This window comes from Triticum dicoccoides, chromosome 5A (assembly GCF_002162155.2).
Source record: "Triticum dicoccoides isolate Atlit2015 ecotype Zavitan chromosome 5A, WEW_v2.0, whole genome shotgun sequence".
In the NCBI taxonomy this organism is placed as follows: Eukaryota; Viridiplantae; Streptophyta; class Magnoliopsida; order Poales; family Poaceae; genus Triticum; species Triticum dicoccoides.
Window position 1 is genome coordinate 540,517,276 of NC_041388.1, and position 14,021 is coordinate 540,531,296.

The 14,021-nt window shown below is 44.3% G+C and overlaps 1 protein-coding gene and 1 long non-coding RNA gene across 8 annotated transcripts in view; both read left to right on the forward strand.

Annotated features, from left to right (window-relative positions):
• The first annotated feature begins 5,698 nt into the window (after positions 1 to 5,698).
• Positions 5,699 to 7,245, forward strand: LOC119302634. Its single transcript, XR_005147684.1, has 3 exons — positions 5,699 to 5,989; positions 6,095 to 6,348; positions 6,447 to 7,245. It is a non-coding gene; the product is annotated as an uncharacterized LOC119302634 (long non-coding RNA).
• Positions 7,246 to 7,348: 103 nt separating this feature from the next.
• LOC119302632 overlaps positions 7,349 to 14,021 on the forward strand; it is a 10,746-nt gene continuing 4,073 nt past the window's right edge. For 2 of the 7 annotated variants that reach the window (XM_037579673.1, XM_037579675.1), the window contains exons 1-8: positions 7,349 to 7,851; positions 7,957 to 8,168; positions 8,288 to 8,353; positions 8,451 to 8,787; positions 8,934 to 9,129; positions 9,280 to 9,376; positions 9,514 to 9,770; positions 9,893 to 9,968. In XM_037579673.1, the coding sequence (XP_037435570.1) occupies positions 7,973 to 8,168; positions 8,288 to 8,353; positions 8,451 to 8,787; positions 8,934 to 9,129; positions 9,280 to 9,376; positions 9,514 to 9,611 (990 nt within the window). In that variant the 5' untranslated portion in view covers positions 7,349 to 7,851; positions 7,957 to 7,972 and the 3' untranslated portion in view covers positions 9,612 to 9,770; positions 9,893 to 9,968. Of the gene's footprint in view, positions 7,852 to 7,956; positions 8,169 to 8,246; positions 8,354 to 8,450; positions 8,788 to 8,933; positions 9,130 to 9,279; positions 9,377 to 9,513; positions 9,771 to 9,892; positions 9,969 to 14,021 lie in introns of all 7 variants that reach the window. The other 5 variants (XM_037579674.1, XR_005147683.1, XR_005147682.1 and 2 more) reach the window with 5 other exon arrangements.

Below are 14,021 nucleotides of genomic sequence, written 5' to 3' on the forward strand. Positions count from 1 at the left end.
AGTGAAAAACTCGGCTCATTTACAGTGTAAGCCCTAGGAAAAATACACTGTAGGCCCTACCACAATTATAGTCCTCACCCACAAAAATCATAGTGTAAAACTCTACTCAATTACGGTGTAAGCCTAGGAAAAAGACACTGTAAGCCCATACCACAAATTACAATCCTCATCCACACAAAATACAGTGTAAAACTCTGCTAATTTACAGTGTAAGTCCTATGGTTAATTGCAGTGTAACAGTCTAGGAGAAATACAATGTAATCCCTACCACAAATTACAGTCCTCACCCACACAAATTACAATGTAAAACTCTGCTGATTTATAGTGTAAGCCCTATGGTTAATTACAGTGTAAAACTCCAGGAAAATACACTGTAGGCCCTACCACAATTACAGTCCTCAAACCAAGCTAGTTACACTGTAAAACTATAGGAAAATACATTGAAAAAATATGGTGATTTACATTGTAAGTGAATCACAGTGTAAAACTACGGTGAATTATAGTATAAGCCCTACCACAGTGACAACACTGCTAATTACAGTACCATACAAAATACAGTGTAAAAATCTGGGGGAATTATAGTGTAAAACTAGGGTGAGTTACACTGTAAGCCCTAAAACCATACAACAACTACATCACTCATCAATCCAAATTACATTGAAGGGGTATTACAGTGTAACTTTGGGGAGATACAGTGAAGAAGCACAAGAAATACAGAGGAAAATAACCTATGGGACTACAATCAAACATAATACAGTGAACTTCAGAAAATAGATTACAAAAAATCATCAGGCATAAAGCTGCAGCAAAAGAAAACTAGGGGATATACAGTCTAAGTCAGAGATACATCACACAGAAATTCAGAAATACAGTCTAAATCACAGTATGATGAAGGCATTGCTACTACACATGCACAATGAAGAACAGGGGGTATTACAGACTAGAACAAGGGCAAATACAGCAGGTGGAAAATGTGGGGTAATTACAGTGTAATTCAGATATTACAGTAACAACACATGGAGCACGACATGCAGCACGACAGTACAGTGATGAACATTCAGATAAATATCAAACCTAACAATGGCAAATACATGGAGCACAACAGTACAGTGATAACCATTGAGATAAACATAAAAAGCTCCGAAAACGACCAACCTAACAGCGTCAATGAGGAGATCAAACCTAAAACTTAAACCTAACAACGGAGCACAAGGGATCCGCGGCGAACTGAAGCGAGCAAAGGGGACCCGCGGCAAACTGACGCGAGCAGAGGTGATTACAAGGCCAACAGACAAGAGCAGAGGCGATTTCCGACGGGAACTGACCCGAGCAAAGGGGATCCACGACGAACTCCATGGATGAGCGTCGGCTAACAAAAAACTACACTAACCAACAGCTAAACAACATCAAAAGGCAACAGGATCCACAAGAACCACAACAAAATCGATCCGCGAGACCTAGTTTCGTTTTTAATCATTTGGCCAAGGAGGTCATGAGTTTACTTTTTTTAATCATTTTTCTTGTTTTATTTGGTGATTTTTCTTTTTTTCTCTCTTTCTCTTTTCCTTTAATTTAAACTCGTGAACTTTTTAAGAAATTGACAAACCTTTTCAAATCCGTTTGACAACGACCGGTTTACTCTAGTGAACCGGACTTTTTCTCACTATTTTTTACTTTTTGTTTCTTTTTTCTTTTTTCTTTTTCACAAAATGCTCGTGCTTTAAAAATTTATTCATGTATTTAAATATATATATAGACATTAAAAAAATGCATGTGTTATTCAAAACTGCTCAGAATGGCAAAACACGAACATTTTCTAAAAAGAGCAAACACTTATATCCTTTTTCTTCTTTCTTATGTTCGTGTCCCACTGAACAAGGAGGTCGTGGGTTTACTTTTTTTTTTCTAGAATCATTTGGCCAAGAAGGTCGCGTGTTTATTATTTATTTATTTTTTGGTCTATTTTATTTTCTATTTCTCTTTTTTCTCATTCTCTTTTCCTTCTATTTAAATTCATGAAATTTCCTAAAAATTGACAAACTTTTTCAAATCTGTGTAACAGTGACCGGTTTACTGTAGCGGACCGGTCTCCTTCGCACTATTTCTTTTTTTCCTTTTTTAGAAAATGCTCATGCTTTTAAAATTTTGGAAAAAATGTTTTTATTTCTAAAATTATGTTAAAAGTACAAATATTTGCATATACAAAATTATAAAAAAATTCAAAATAAAATGTGCGTTTCTTTCTAAATTGCTCAAAATATCAAAATACAAATATTTGTTAAAAAGGTCGAACAAATTTTGAAGATAAACATTTTTCAAAAACACAATCAAATTAGGATTTTTTAAAAAATTCAGAAAAATAAGAATAAAAATTTGAAACCATTTTTGTTAATTTCCTGGAACACTTTTGTATTTGTGTAGATTTTTTTAAACAGGAATATTTTGAAACTTCTGAACAAATTTTGAAGAGAGTCACCCATGCTAACTTATTTATCTCAATATGCAAGCATGTCATCTCACCATACAATTATGATTGGGACAATGCCGACCTCAATATGCAATCATGCATGGGAAAAGAACCACTACACCATTCAACCATGCATGGGAAAATATTTTCCATTCAATTATTTTATTTATATTCAACAAATATTACTACTGATATACGAAATCAAATATAATAAGTCGCATGAATTTTGAATTTTGGCTCTCATGTTCTCAACCAAAATTATCATCAACCAATTCCCGCAGCAACGCGCGGGATCCACTCTAGTACTAGTAAGGCTGTGTTAGAAGTGACGCAATCTAATACAGACGTATTTATTTTCATTTCTGCTTCGATACAACCCGTAAAAACATCAATAGTGAAGATCTCTCCATAGCCCTTTTTTTTTGAACCGGGCTTTACCCCTTTCCATTACTAAGAACGGAAATACAAACCATTCAAGATAACAGGAGGAGGGAAAGAGGGTAGAGCGAGTTCAAGCATTACCAGGAAACCCACCACATCCGCCCGCCATCGAAACAGATGTCATGGGTCGAAAACCTGGTACACTAACATCAAGTCTATTACAGCCAACCAAAGAACGACCAAACAGACGCAAACCACACATCGGACCGCCCGAACTGGTAAGACTAGACAAAAGTATCAGACGACGAGATAGGATCGAGAGGATCGCCTCCAGCTCCAGTTTTCCACCACGCTGAGGCCGCATCTTGGTCTTCATGTCTGGATCGTTTGCTTGACAGGGTCACATAGTTTCATCAGCTGCAGCGTGCCGTTCCTGATCATCTCTGCACCTGCGCGAAGCTCTCCAGCCGCCTCTCCTTTCTGCAAACCTGTCCAGTACAAAAGAAACGAACAGAGGGAGAAAACAATCTCAAAAGGAGTCTTAATCTGTCTTTTCTCAAAGGTGGCTCGATTTATGCGCCAGCCAGATGCCCCAACAAGTAGCAGCTAAGCTCATAGTATAGAAGGTTTCTTTGCCAGGAAGAAATTTACTGCACCAGACGAAATATTGCCAATAGTTGTTAGGGCACATATCAGTGCCCAGCACCACCCCAATAGATCTCCAAACCACCCTAGCAACGGGGCAAGTGAAAAAAGGTGGTTAGAGGTTTCTACCTCCCTGCAGAAAGAGCAACGAGGATTCCCTGGCCACTTTCTTTCCCTCATCACTTGTCTTGTGAGTACCGCGTCTTGAGATAACTGCCATAAAAAGATTTTGATCTTGAGAGGAATTTTTGCTTTCCATATCCACTTATAGTTGCACCCAACGAGGGGTTTTTCCAACAGTTTTTACACAGATTTGGTAGAAAACTTGCCGTTCTGGTTAAGCCCCCAGGAGACTTTGTCACCATCTCCACTTTTAGCAAGAGGGATGTTATTGATGGTAGATCGCAACACTTCCCACTGCTTAAGCAGATCAGGAGTAAGCCTGCGTCTAAAGAAAGAGCTGCCATTGTCTAAAGAAAGAGCTGCCATTGTTGCCAGCCAACTTGTTCACAGTATAATCTGGAAAATTGCAGATATCAAACAACTGAGGGAACTGTTCCTGAAGAGCAGGAGACCCATTAATCGAGTCTTTCCACAACCTAGTGATGCCCATATTTTTGTTTCTATTTTTCTGCCCAACATATATACATTTTTTACTTTGAGTAGTGATTTCCAGCAAGGTGAGTCAGAGAATCTGGCAGTAACATCCGCAACAGTTTTGTTGCAAAGGTATCTGGCCCGGACAATATCCTCCAGAGTCCTTTTCGTGTTTCAAGTTTCCACCACCATTTGACCATCAGGCTAATGTTTTGTTTCCGCAGGTCCTTGATACCCAAACCTCCTTTATCCTTGGATCTACAAATTCTACTCCACCTCACAAGGTGGTATCTCTTTTTCTTATTACACCCTTGCCAGAAGAATCTCCTTCTATGTTTATCCAATCTCTCAATAAAAGTTTTATTCATAAGCCACATCGACATATGATACGTAGAGATTTGTGTAACCACGGAATCTAACAGGGTATGTCTCTCACCCATCGAGGCCGCATTACCTATCCAGGCCTCAAATCTCCTTAGGTACTTGCTCACAATGAACTCTCAATCAGAGTTTTTCAAGTTTGTATAGCTCACAGGCATGCCCAAGTATTTAATGGGAAAGCTGCTTATCTCATAGTTAAACAACTCTGCATACTTTTTCACAGTATTTTCACCCCCCCACGATGAGAATTTCACTTTTCTGGAAGTTAACTTTTAATCCAGACATCATTTCGAACAAATATAGCAGCAACTTCAAGTTAACTTCCTTATCGATATCATCCTCCAAGCAAATGATGGTATCGTCTGCGTACTGCAGAACAGCCACCCCCTCAAGAATGAGGTCAGATGCCAGACCCGTGATCAACTTATTATTCTGGGCGTTTTTGATCATTTTGGTGAGGCATTCCACAACCATGTTGAACAGAAAAGGAGAGTGGGGGTCGCCTTGGCGGACCCCTTTAGCACTTTGGAAGTATGGGCCCGTACAGTTATTCAACTTGATGCTAACTGTCCCCTCGTATAGGATTTGTTTAATCCATCCACACCAGGTTTCATTGAAGCCACTCATTTTATGACAAAGAAGGAAATCCCAGTTTACTTTGTCATAGGCTTTTTCGAAGTCAAGCTTAAGGACAATTCCCACTTTTTTCTTGACATGTGTATATATAGTTGAGAATCTCATGGAGTGAGAGCACACCATCCATGATGTTCCTCCCTTTCACAAAAGCATTCTGGGTGAGGCTGATTAGTTTATCAGCGTATACTGCAACCCTGCGGCCGAGCACTTGAGTTATGAGCTTATAGGGGCAAACGGAGCAAACAAATTGGCCTAAATTGCTGAATTCTCTCAGCACTAGACACTTTAGGCAGAAGGGTAATAATCCCATAATTGAGACATTTTACATCAAGCTTACCTTGATGGAAATGGTCGAAAAGGGCCATAATATCCGAAAATCTGTTTCTGAGCTCGAGCTCAGCTGATCCCGATATCTACGCCGGTGGTCAGCATTAAGATCCGCGCGTCTTTCTGTATTGCGTGACCGTATATGGAGTTTCCCCCCGCGCCGCAGTCGGTCATTTATTGAGCCGTGCCGTTGCCTAGCCGTAGTGGTACAGGATGGCAAGAGATGGCTCGGCTTATGAACTGAGCCACCATGAGCCGTATGTGACCGTTCATCACCGAACGGCGTCGTCCGGTCATAATTGCCCCAGCTACTCACTCGCCATCCGCCCACCGCGTCCATTTATTTTCTCCAAGCATCCTCAGTGCTCACCCATCCCCATCTGCAATCTCATCCTCTCCGCCATGTCTGCCTCGTCGTCAACCTCTCTCCCTGTCCTAGCGGATTGTCCCCTCCCTCTCATGCGTTGCCCATTCTGCGGGGACTAGGTTGTGACGAACGTAGCGAGATCCGGTCAGCAGGCAGGGGATCGGTTCTACAAATGCGTGTTGTACGATGTAAGTTTCTGTTTTCACATAGAAAGTCGTCGCATTCGACGGCTCAGTCTTCTAAGATCAGGCCCGGCTAATGCTTGTTCGATACCATACCTCTTTCTTTTGCAGGCACAGCAGTGTCGTTTCTTCGAGTTCCAGCAACTGTACTGCAGTGAGCAACATCATGCTCACTGCGCTCGTTATGGTGGCTGTACTTGCTAAGTAGGAGTGGGTGAGGCTGAACCTGTACTCACTGTGTGTGATGGATCGCGTCGAGACGCCTGTTTATGCGTCTGTTTAGTTTGATAGGCAAATTAATTTAGGGTGGCTCCCTCTACCGCTAAGCCTGTTTACCCAGCCAGTCCTAAACCCTAAACACCATGGTACTTCCCCCTCTTTTCCAGATGTTTTTATTCAGATCCATTCCCTGCATTTGCTATATTTCACATTCAAGCGGATCTAATTGCTGTCCCGTGCCCAGTCGTCCGCAGGACGAACACAGATCTGAGTCCGGCAGCTGCGGAGCAGACGCGGATGGATCTGGCAGTGGGCGACCGGATGCAGCTCAGTCGGTGCCCGCGCAAGGCCCAGATGGCTCGACATCTAGCGCCAGGGAGAGAGAGACACCTCCGCCAACTTCACGCATATCGGTCAAGCACGCGGTGAGTGTAATCAAGACTTTTGATGACTACAAGAGATGGCTAGTAGGGCAAATTGGATTTGGAGGGATGCTGAAGCTGCCGGACATTCAGAAACTAAATCTGAAGTGCAGCACGTGGATAATGAGCAGAGTGAGCGTCAGTCGCAGGGAGATTAAGCTTAGGGATAATAAGGTTATCAAGTTCTACGCCGAGGATCTTTACAAGGTGTTTGGGATCCCATGTGGCCATCGTAATGTGAAAGGCAGAGATGCGAACATCAACCCTGAGGCAGTTCATTTCATAAAGACGACTTTGCAGATGAACAAAACAGGCGTCCACAGCTTGCGGGCAGCCGAAGATTTTCTGTTGCGGGACATCAATGAGAATTCAAGCAAGCTAGAGAAAGATTGTTTCCAGATTGCCTTCGTTATTTTTATCATGGGACATGTGCTAGTGCCTACCACCAAGCATAACTACACTAATATCGATTTCTGGGGGGCAATAGCAAACACTGAGTCGATAGATCAATTCAATTGGTGTGAGTATGTTCTCCTGCATCTGCTAGCTGCAGTGAAGGAGGTGAAGAGAGATATGATGGCCAATAGTTTGTCCACAAATCTAACTGGTTGCCATTTGTTCTTCCAGGCAAGTTAACTTTTGATCACAACGGTCAGTCTTGTTTGCAAGACCACATAACCTTTTCCATTCAGCAGCAATGACATGCATTCCCCTCTTATTGCAGATTTTTTTGCTGGACAATCTTGATCTGGGCATCTTTAACAAGGCACACAATGTGCTCCCCAGGATAAGCGACTTCGACCCTAAATCGTTTAGTCGAATGCTGACCATGGTCCTCGATCCTGTCAAAGGATCTAATTCCTACTCGCATGCTAATGTAGCACAACCCCCTTTTACTCCTGTGATCATTATCTGTATTTTTTTCTTGTTGCATCATGTGAAATTTCTTGTCTCTGCCAATGCAATACAGTTTAATTCTCGTACTCACGCTAGGTCTCCCCTTTACGGTTGTTGTCTTTTTGCTAGATAAGAGATGCTTCGACCGTATGCTACACACGGTAGAAGTACCAGTCTCAGGCCTCGTCATCGATACTCAAGAGGCAGCCTAGGCTCTCCGGCACGCCAGCGGCTGCTCAGCAGCGGAACACCAGTCCCCCAACAGCCATTGGTGCAGTTCCTGGTCCACTAGAATTTGCTAAATACCTTCGGGAGAAGTACCCACACCTTGTATGTGCGATGTTCATGTTCCCGTAACATTGTTTCCCACAACACTCTTTTTTCTGCTAATCTTCCCTAAATTTACCCATTCCCCCGCGCCGCGTGCCCGTGCAGGTAACTGGAGATCACCATGGTATTAAAACAACACAAGGCGAGCGCCATTATGCACTTAACGAAAGCTAGGAACTCCATCCAGCAGGCTCTGTTAGAAGCGAAAAATGGGTTGCAGATGGATATGTACAAGTTATCAGATAAAGTAATCAATTCAGTCGCCACACGATGTGTGTGCTGTCGCGTGAGGGGCTTTAATGATTGCCCTGCATCAGGTAAGCCCTTAGCGCAGTTTTTTCAAACAAAAGTGAGGCATCTTTTTTCCCATTGTAGTCAACAAATTACTGAGCTAGGTACATATCCCCCTTTACATCATCCGCTAATTCCAAGTCAGTACGCTTTAACACGCCAGCTGTACAAAGGATACATGGTCGAAGGCTTGAATTGTTAGATAACGAAGGTCTGACTATCTTCACCACCTCATGATCAGTTTCTTGCTTTTTTCCCATGCCCAAGGCCCATGGTTCCATTTTTCCTCATTTTTCTCGTTTTTGCAGCTACATCACCTGGTCCCAACCGGAAACGCCCCCACAACATCGACGATTGCACATCTGTCAGCAAGAAGTCCTCATCAGGAGCATCGGGCGGTCTACTCAATTTTTTCAAGACAAACCTAATGGCAATAGCTCAACTCTATGCGGATCTCCCAGCCAACACACCCGCTACTGTATTTGGCCAATGTTGCACCAACTTACAGAAGCGGAAGTATGTATTCCAGCATGGTTTTGCAACTGATCCATGGGGAAAGGGAGTTGTGCCACACCCCCCGCATGGCCCAACCACGGACCTCCTTGCTGCCCATTTATCGAAGCTGCCTGAACAAGATCTTCAGAGGTGAATGTCTTGGTGTCCCTCGCCGTACATCTCCCACCATTTTTCTTAAATGTTTTTGTGTCGCATGCTGTCACAGTGTTCGTCCCTTTTTTTCGAGCATAAGCTGATATATCATTGTTTGCTGCCTATCTTGGTAACATCATCAGGATCTACATTATTCACGCCAGTCCTAGGTTTATACGCACCTCTGGGTTGGCTATCAGTCAGCAGTTAGTTGGCACGCGGGGTCTCCACCACGAGCTCATGTCTATCATCATGCGAAGGTATACACAGTCTGATCAGGAAGCCAATTCCGAATGCCCATACATGAAATGGAGGCACAACATGGAACCTGACTTCGCGGTAAATTACCCCCCCTTTTTTCGTCTGGTGTAAAATTGATTAGTTCAGTCATCTCCATTCCTCATTCCTGTTAACTAGTTCTTGACGACCTTTTTTTTGCCTTAGCATCCTAATTTCTTCATTTTTTTTACTCATGTCGAGCCATGACAGAAAATTGTCCTAGCGGACCATGAATATGTGACAAAACATATCCATCCAGAACCAGCTCGTTGGCAAGGATATCCCGTACGACATAACTTCCTGTATGGTATGCTCTTTTTTTGCAGATCAGTGTGGCTCGCTGCTCATATTGTATTTTTTCTAGATTTTTTTACTGCACGCGCTCGCCAACAAATGAATGGTACCAAACCTCATATGTGTTTCCCTCTTAAATTTGTTTGGCAGTTTTTCTTACCAGTCCCGCTGGAGGATGGCTGGATAGCACTGATGTGGGACATGATGGAGAGGAAGCTCCATGTCCTTCACCCACTCATCAAAGGTGATGGTCCTAGCGAACCAACGAAAGACAAGCTCGAGCTGGTTGCCTGGAAACTTCACCACGCGCTGTTCGACTGCCTTAATGAGTATTATGCTGGATGGCCCACGCAAGATGGCCAGTGGGTGACCAAGTACCCAGTCTTAGCTGAAGAAAATTTTAGCAGGTACATTCTCACCGTCTCTAATGGTACCGCTCAAAAAAAACTCCATGCATGTTTTTCCCTCCCAAAGCTTGTGGACTTATACTTTTCCCGATTTTGCATGCAATGTTTGAACACCAAACCAGAGATGAAACTGGCGCGTGTGTGCTCCATATCTGCCGACACTATGATGGCGTCAATCTGAAGATTCCCCTTACCAAGGTCACTTATCTATCCACGACCACCTTGTTATTCCTGGTTTTCTTTCAGACACACATATCCGTTTCCCCCTTGTCATAGTGATTCATGATCTTTGCTTAGTTTATCTGCCTGATTGGTGTTCTCATTGTGGCCTACTTGCGGAGCATATGCGCTGATAACATTGAGGACCAAGTCCTCAGCTACCAGCTTGACCAGGATAATCCGGTCCCCACGTCTCCTGACGTCTACCACTCCATACTTGAGGCTCTTGTTGATCAAGATGCCTACGCCATTTCTGTTTGCAGCCGTCCCCGTGTACCACAGCTTGAAGCCGGTATCCTCCACCTCCTTCGCCTTCTGTCCTCTCCATTTGGTTTCTTGGACGCAAAGGATATCAACACCTCTCCTCACTGCTGCATCAACTAGCTCCCGAAGCTTCCCTGTCAGAGACCCTACGTTCCAGCTTCCTAAGCGAATCCTCCTAGGCTCGGCTAGCTTCCTTACCCTTCGCACTCGTCGAGTCAAATGCGAAGACCCTTGCTCATTTTCCACTACATCCGGGCGCCAATGTAGCGCGCCACTAAGGATGCGACGACCCGATCCTCGCTCACTTGCCACCGTATCCGGATCAAGATACGGCGCGCCACTTGGGGGTGACGGCCCGGCCCTTGCCCATTTTCCACCACACCCGGGTTCCGATGTGGCGCGTCGCTGAGAGGGTTACGCCCCAACGAAAATCTTTTGGGTTTCATCTCCATAAGAGTGGCTGAGTTTTTACGTTGGCTCGCCAAGCCTATCACAACCCTCCTCCTTTACCCGGGCTTGGGACCGGCTATGTTGAGACAACATAGGCGGAGTTATTTGATCTACAAGACATATTGCAAATATTTTTTAGACTATGTTCATGATAATTAAGTTCATCTAATCAAATTATTAAATGAAATCCCACTCACATAGACATCCCTCTAGCCATCTAGGTGATACATGATCCGAGTCAACTAGGCCGTGTCCGATCATCACGTGAGACAGACTAGTCATCATCGGTGAACATTTTCATGTTGATCGTATCTTCTATATGACTCATGTTCGACCTTTCGGTCTTCCGTGTTCCGATGCCATGTCTGTACATGCTAGGCTCGTCAAGTCAACCTAAGTGTATTGCGTGTGTAAATCTGGCTTACACCCGTTGTATGCGAACGTTAGAACCTATCACACCCGATCATCACGTGGTGCTTCGGAACAATGGACCTTAGCAACGGTGCACAGTTAGGGGGAACACTTTCTTGAAATTATTGCGAGGGATCATCTTATTTATGCTATCGTCGTTCTAAGCAAATAAGATGTAAAACATGATAAACATCACATGCAATCAAATAGTGACATGATATGGCCAATATCATTTTGCTCCTTTTGATCTCCATCTTCGGGGCGCCATGATCATCACCGTCACCGGCATGACACCATGACCTCCATCATCATGATTTCCATCATCGTGTCTTCATGAAGTTGTCTCGCCAACTATTACTTCTACTACTATGGCTAATGGTTAGCAATAAAGTAAAGTAATTACATGACGTTTATGTTGCACGCAGCTCATAAATAAATTAAGACAACTCCTATGGCTCCTGCCGGTTGTCATACTCATCGACATGCAAGTCGTGATTCCTATTACAAGAACATGATCAATCTCATACATCACATATATCATTCATCACATCCTTTTGGCCATATCACATCACACAGCATATGCTGCAAAAACAAGTTAGACGTCCTCTAATTGTTGTTGCAAGTTTTTACGTGGCTGTTATAGGTTTCTAGCAAGAACGTTTCTTACCTACGCCAAAAACCATAACGTGATATGCCAATTTCTATTTACCCTTCATAAGGACCCTTTTCATTGAATCCGATCCGACTAAAGTGGGAGAGACAGACACCCGCTAGCCACCTTATGCAACTAGTGCATGTCAGTCGGTGGAACCAGTCTCACGTAAGCGTATGTGTAAGGTCGGTCCGGGCCGCTTCATCCCACGATGTCGCCGAATCAAGATAAGACTAGTAACGACAAGTAAATTGACAAAATCAACGCCCACAACAACTTGTGTTCTACTCGTGCATAGAAACTACGCATAAACCTAGCTCATGATGCCACTGTTGGGGATTGTAGCACAAATTTAAAATTTTCTACGCATCAGCAAGATCAATCTATGGAGTCATCTAGCAACGAGAGGGAGAGGAGTGCATCTACATACCCTTGTAGATCGCAAGCGGAAGCGTTCAAGAGAACGGGGTTGATGGAGTCGTACTCGTCGTGATCCAAATCACCAATGACCGAGCGCCGAACGGACGGCACCTCCGCGTTCAACACACGTACGGTTGGGAGAGACGTCTCCTCCTTCTTGATCCAGCAAAGGAAGGAGAGGTTGATGGAGATCCAGCAGCATGACGGCGTGGTGGTGGAAGTAGCGGGATCCCGGCAGGGCTTCGCCAAGCGCAAGCGGGGAGGAAGAGGTGTCACGAGAGGGAGGGAGGCGCCAGGGACTTGGGTGCAGCTGCCCTCCATCCCCTCCACTATATATAGGGGGCCTGGGGGGCGCCGGCCCCTAGAGATCCCATCTAATGGGGGGCGGCCTAGGGGGTGGCTTGGCCCCCAAGCCAGGTGGAGGCGCCCCCACCCTCTTTAGGGTTTCCAACCCTAGGCCCAAGGAAGGCCCAAGGGGGGCGCACCAGCCCACCAGGGGCTGGTTCCCTTCCCACTTCAGTCCATGGGGCCCTCCGGGATAGGTGGCCCCATCCGGTGGACCCCGGGACCCTTTCGGTGGTCCCGGTACAATACCGGTGACCCCCGAAACTTTCCCGGTGGCCAAAACTGGACTTCCTATATACAAATCTTTACCTCCGGACGATTCCGGAATTCCTTGTGACGTCCGAGATCTCATCTGGGACTCCGAACAACTTTAGGGTTACCGCATACTAATATCTCTACAACCCTACGTCACTGAACCTTAAGTGTGTAGACCCTACGGGTTCGGGAACCATGCAGACATGACCGAGACAACTCTCTGGCCAATAACCAACAGCGGGATCTGGATACCCATGTTGGCTCCCACATGTTCCACGATGATCTCATCGGATGAACCATGATGTCGAGGATTCAATCAATCCCGTATTCAATTCCCTTTGTCAATCGGTATGTTACTTGCCCGAGATTCGATCGTCAGTATCCCAATACCTCGTTCAATCTTGTTACCGGCAAGTCACTTTACTCGTTTCGTAACACATCATCCCGTGACCAACCCTTAGTCACATTGAGCTCATTACGATGATGTCTTATCGAGTGGGCCCAGAGATACCTCTCCGTCATATGGAGTGACAAATCCCAGTCTCGATTCGTGCCAACCCAATAGACACTTTCGGAGATACCCGTAGTGCACCTTTATAGTCACCCAGTTACATTGTGACGTTTGGCATACCCAAAGTATTCCTACAGTATCCGGGAGTTGCACAATCTCATGGTCTAAAGAAAGGATATTTGACATTAAAAAAGCTCTAGCAGACGAACTACACGATCTTGTGCTATGCTTAGGATTGGGTCTTGTCCATCACATCATTCTCCTAATGATGTGATCCCGTTATCAATGACATCTAATGTCCATAGTCAGGAAACCATGACTATCTGTTGATCAACGAGCTAGTCAACTAGAGGCTCACTAGGGACATGTTGTGGTCTATGTATTCACACATGTATTACGATTTCCGGATAACACAATTATAGCATGAACAATAGACGATTATCATGAACAAGAAAATATAATAATAACCATTTTATTATTGCCTTTAGGGCATATTTCCAACACATAGCATGCGCTGAACACATCTATAAAGATCTGTTGACAAATCTCAGGCAGCTAGAACCATCACGAATCCATTTTCTGGGAGCAAACCTTTTTCTGGTGTTTTATAAAACAATGACTGCAAGCCCTTACTTTTCAGCATTCCACCTTCACATGCTAGCATGTTACTATTAAATTTGGAGATGGCCGCAGCTGGAGGTTCCCTATGGTTCAGGCCAATTGA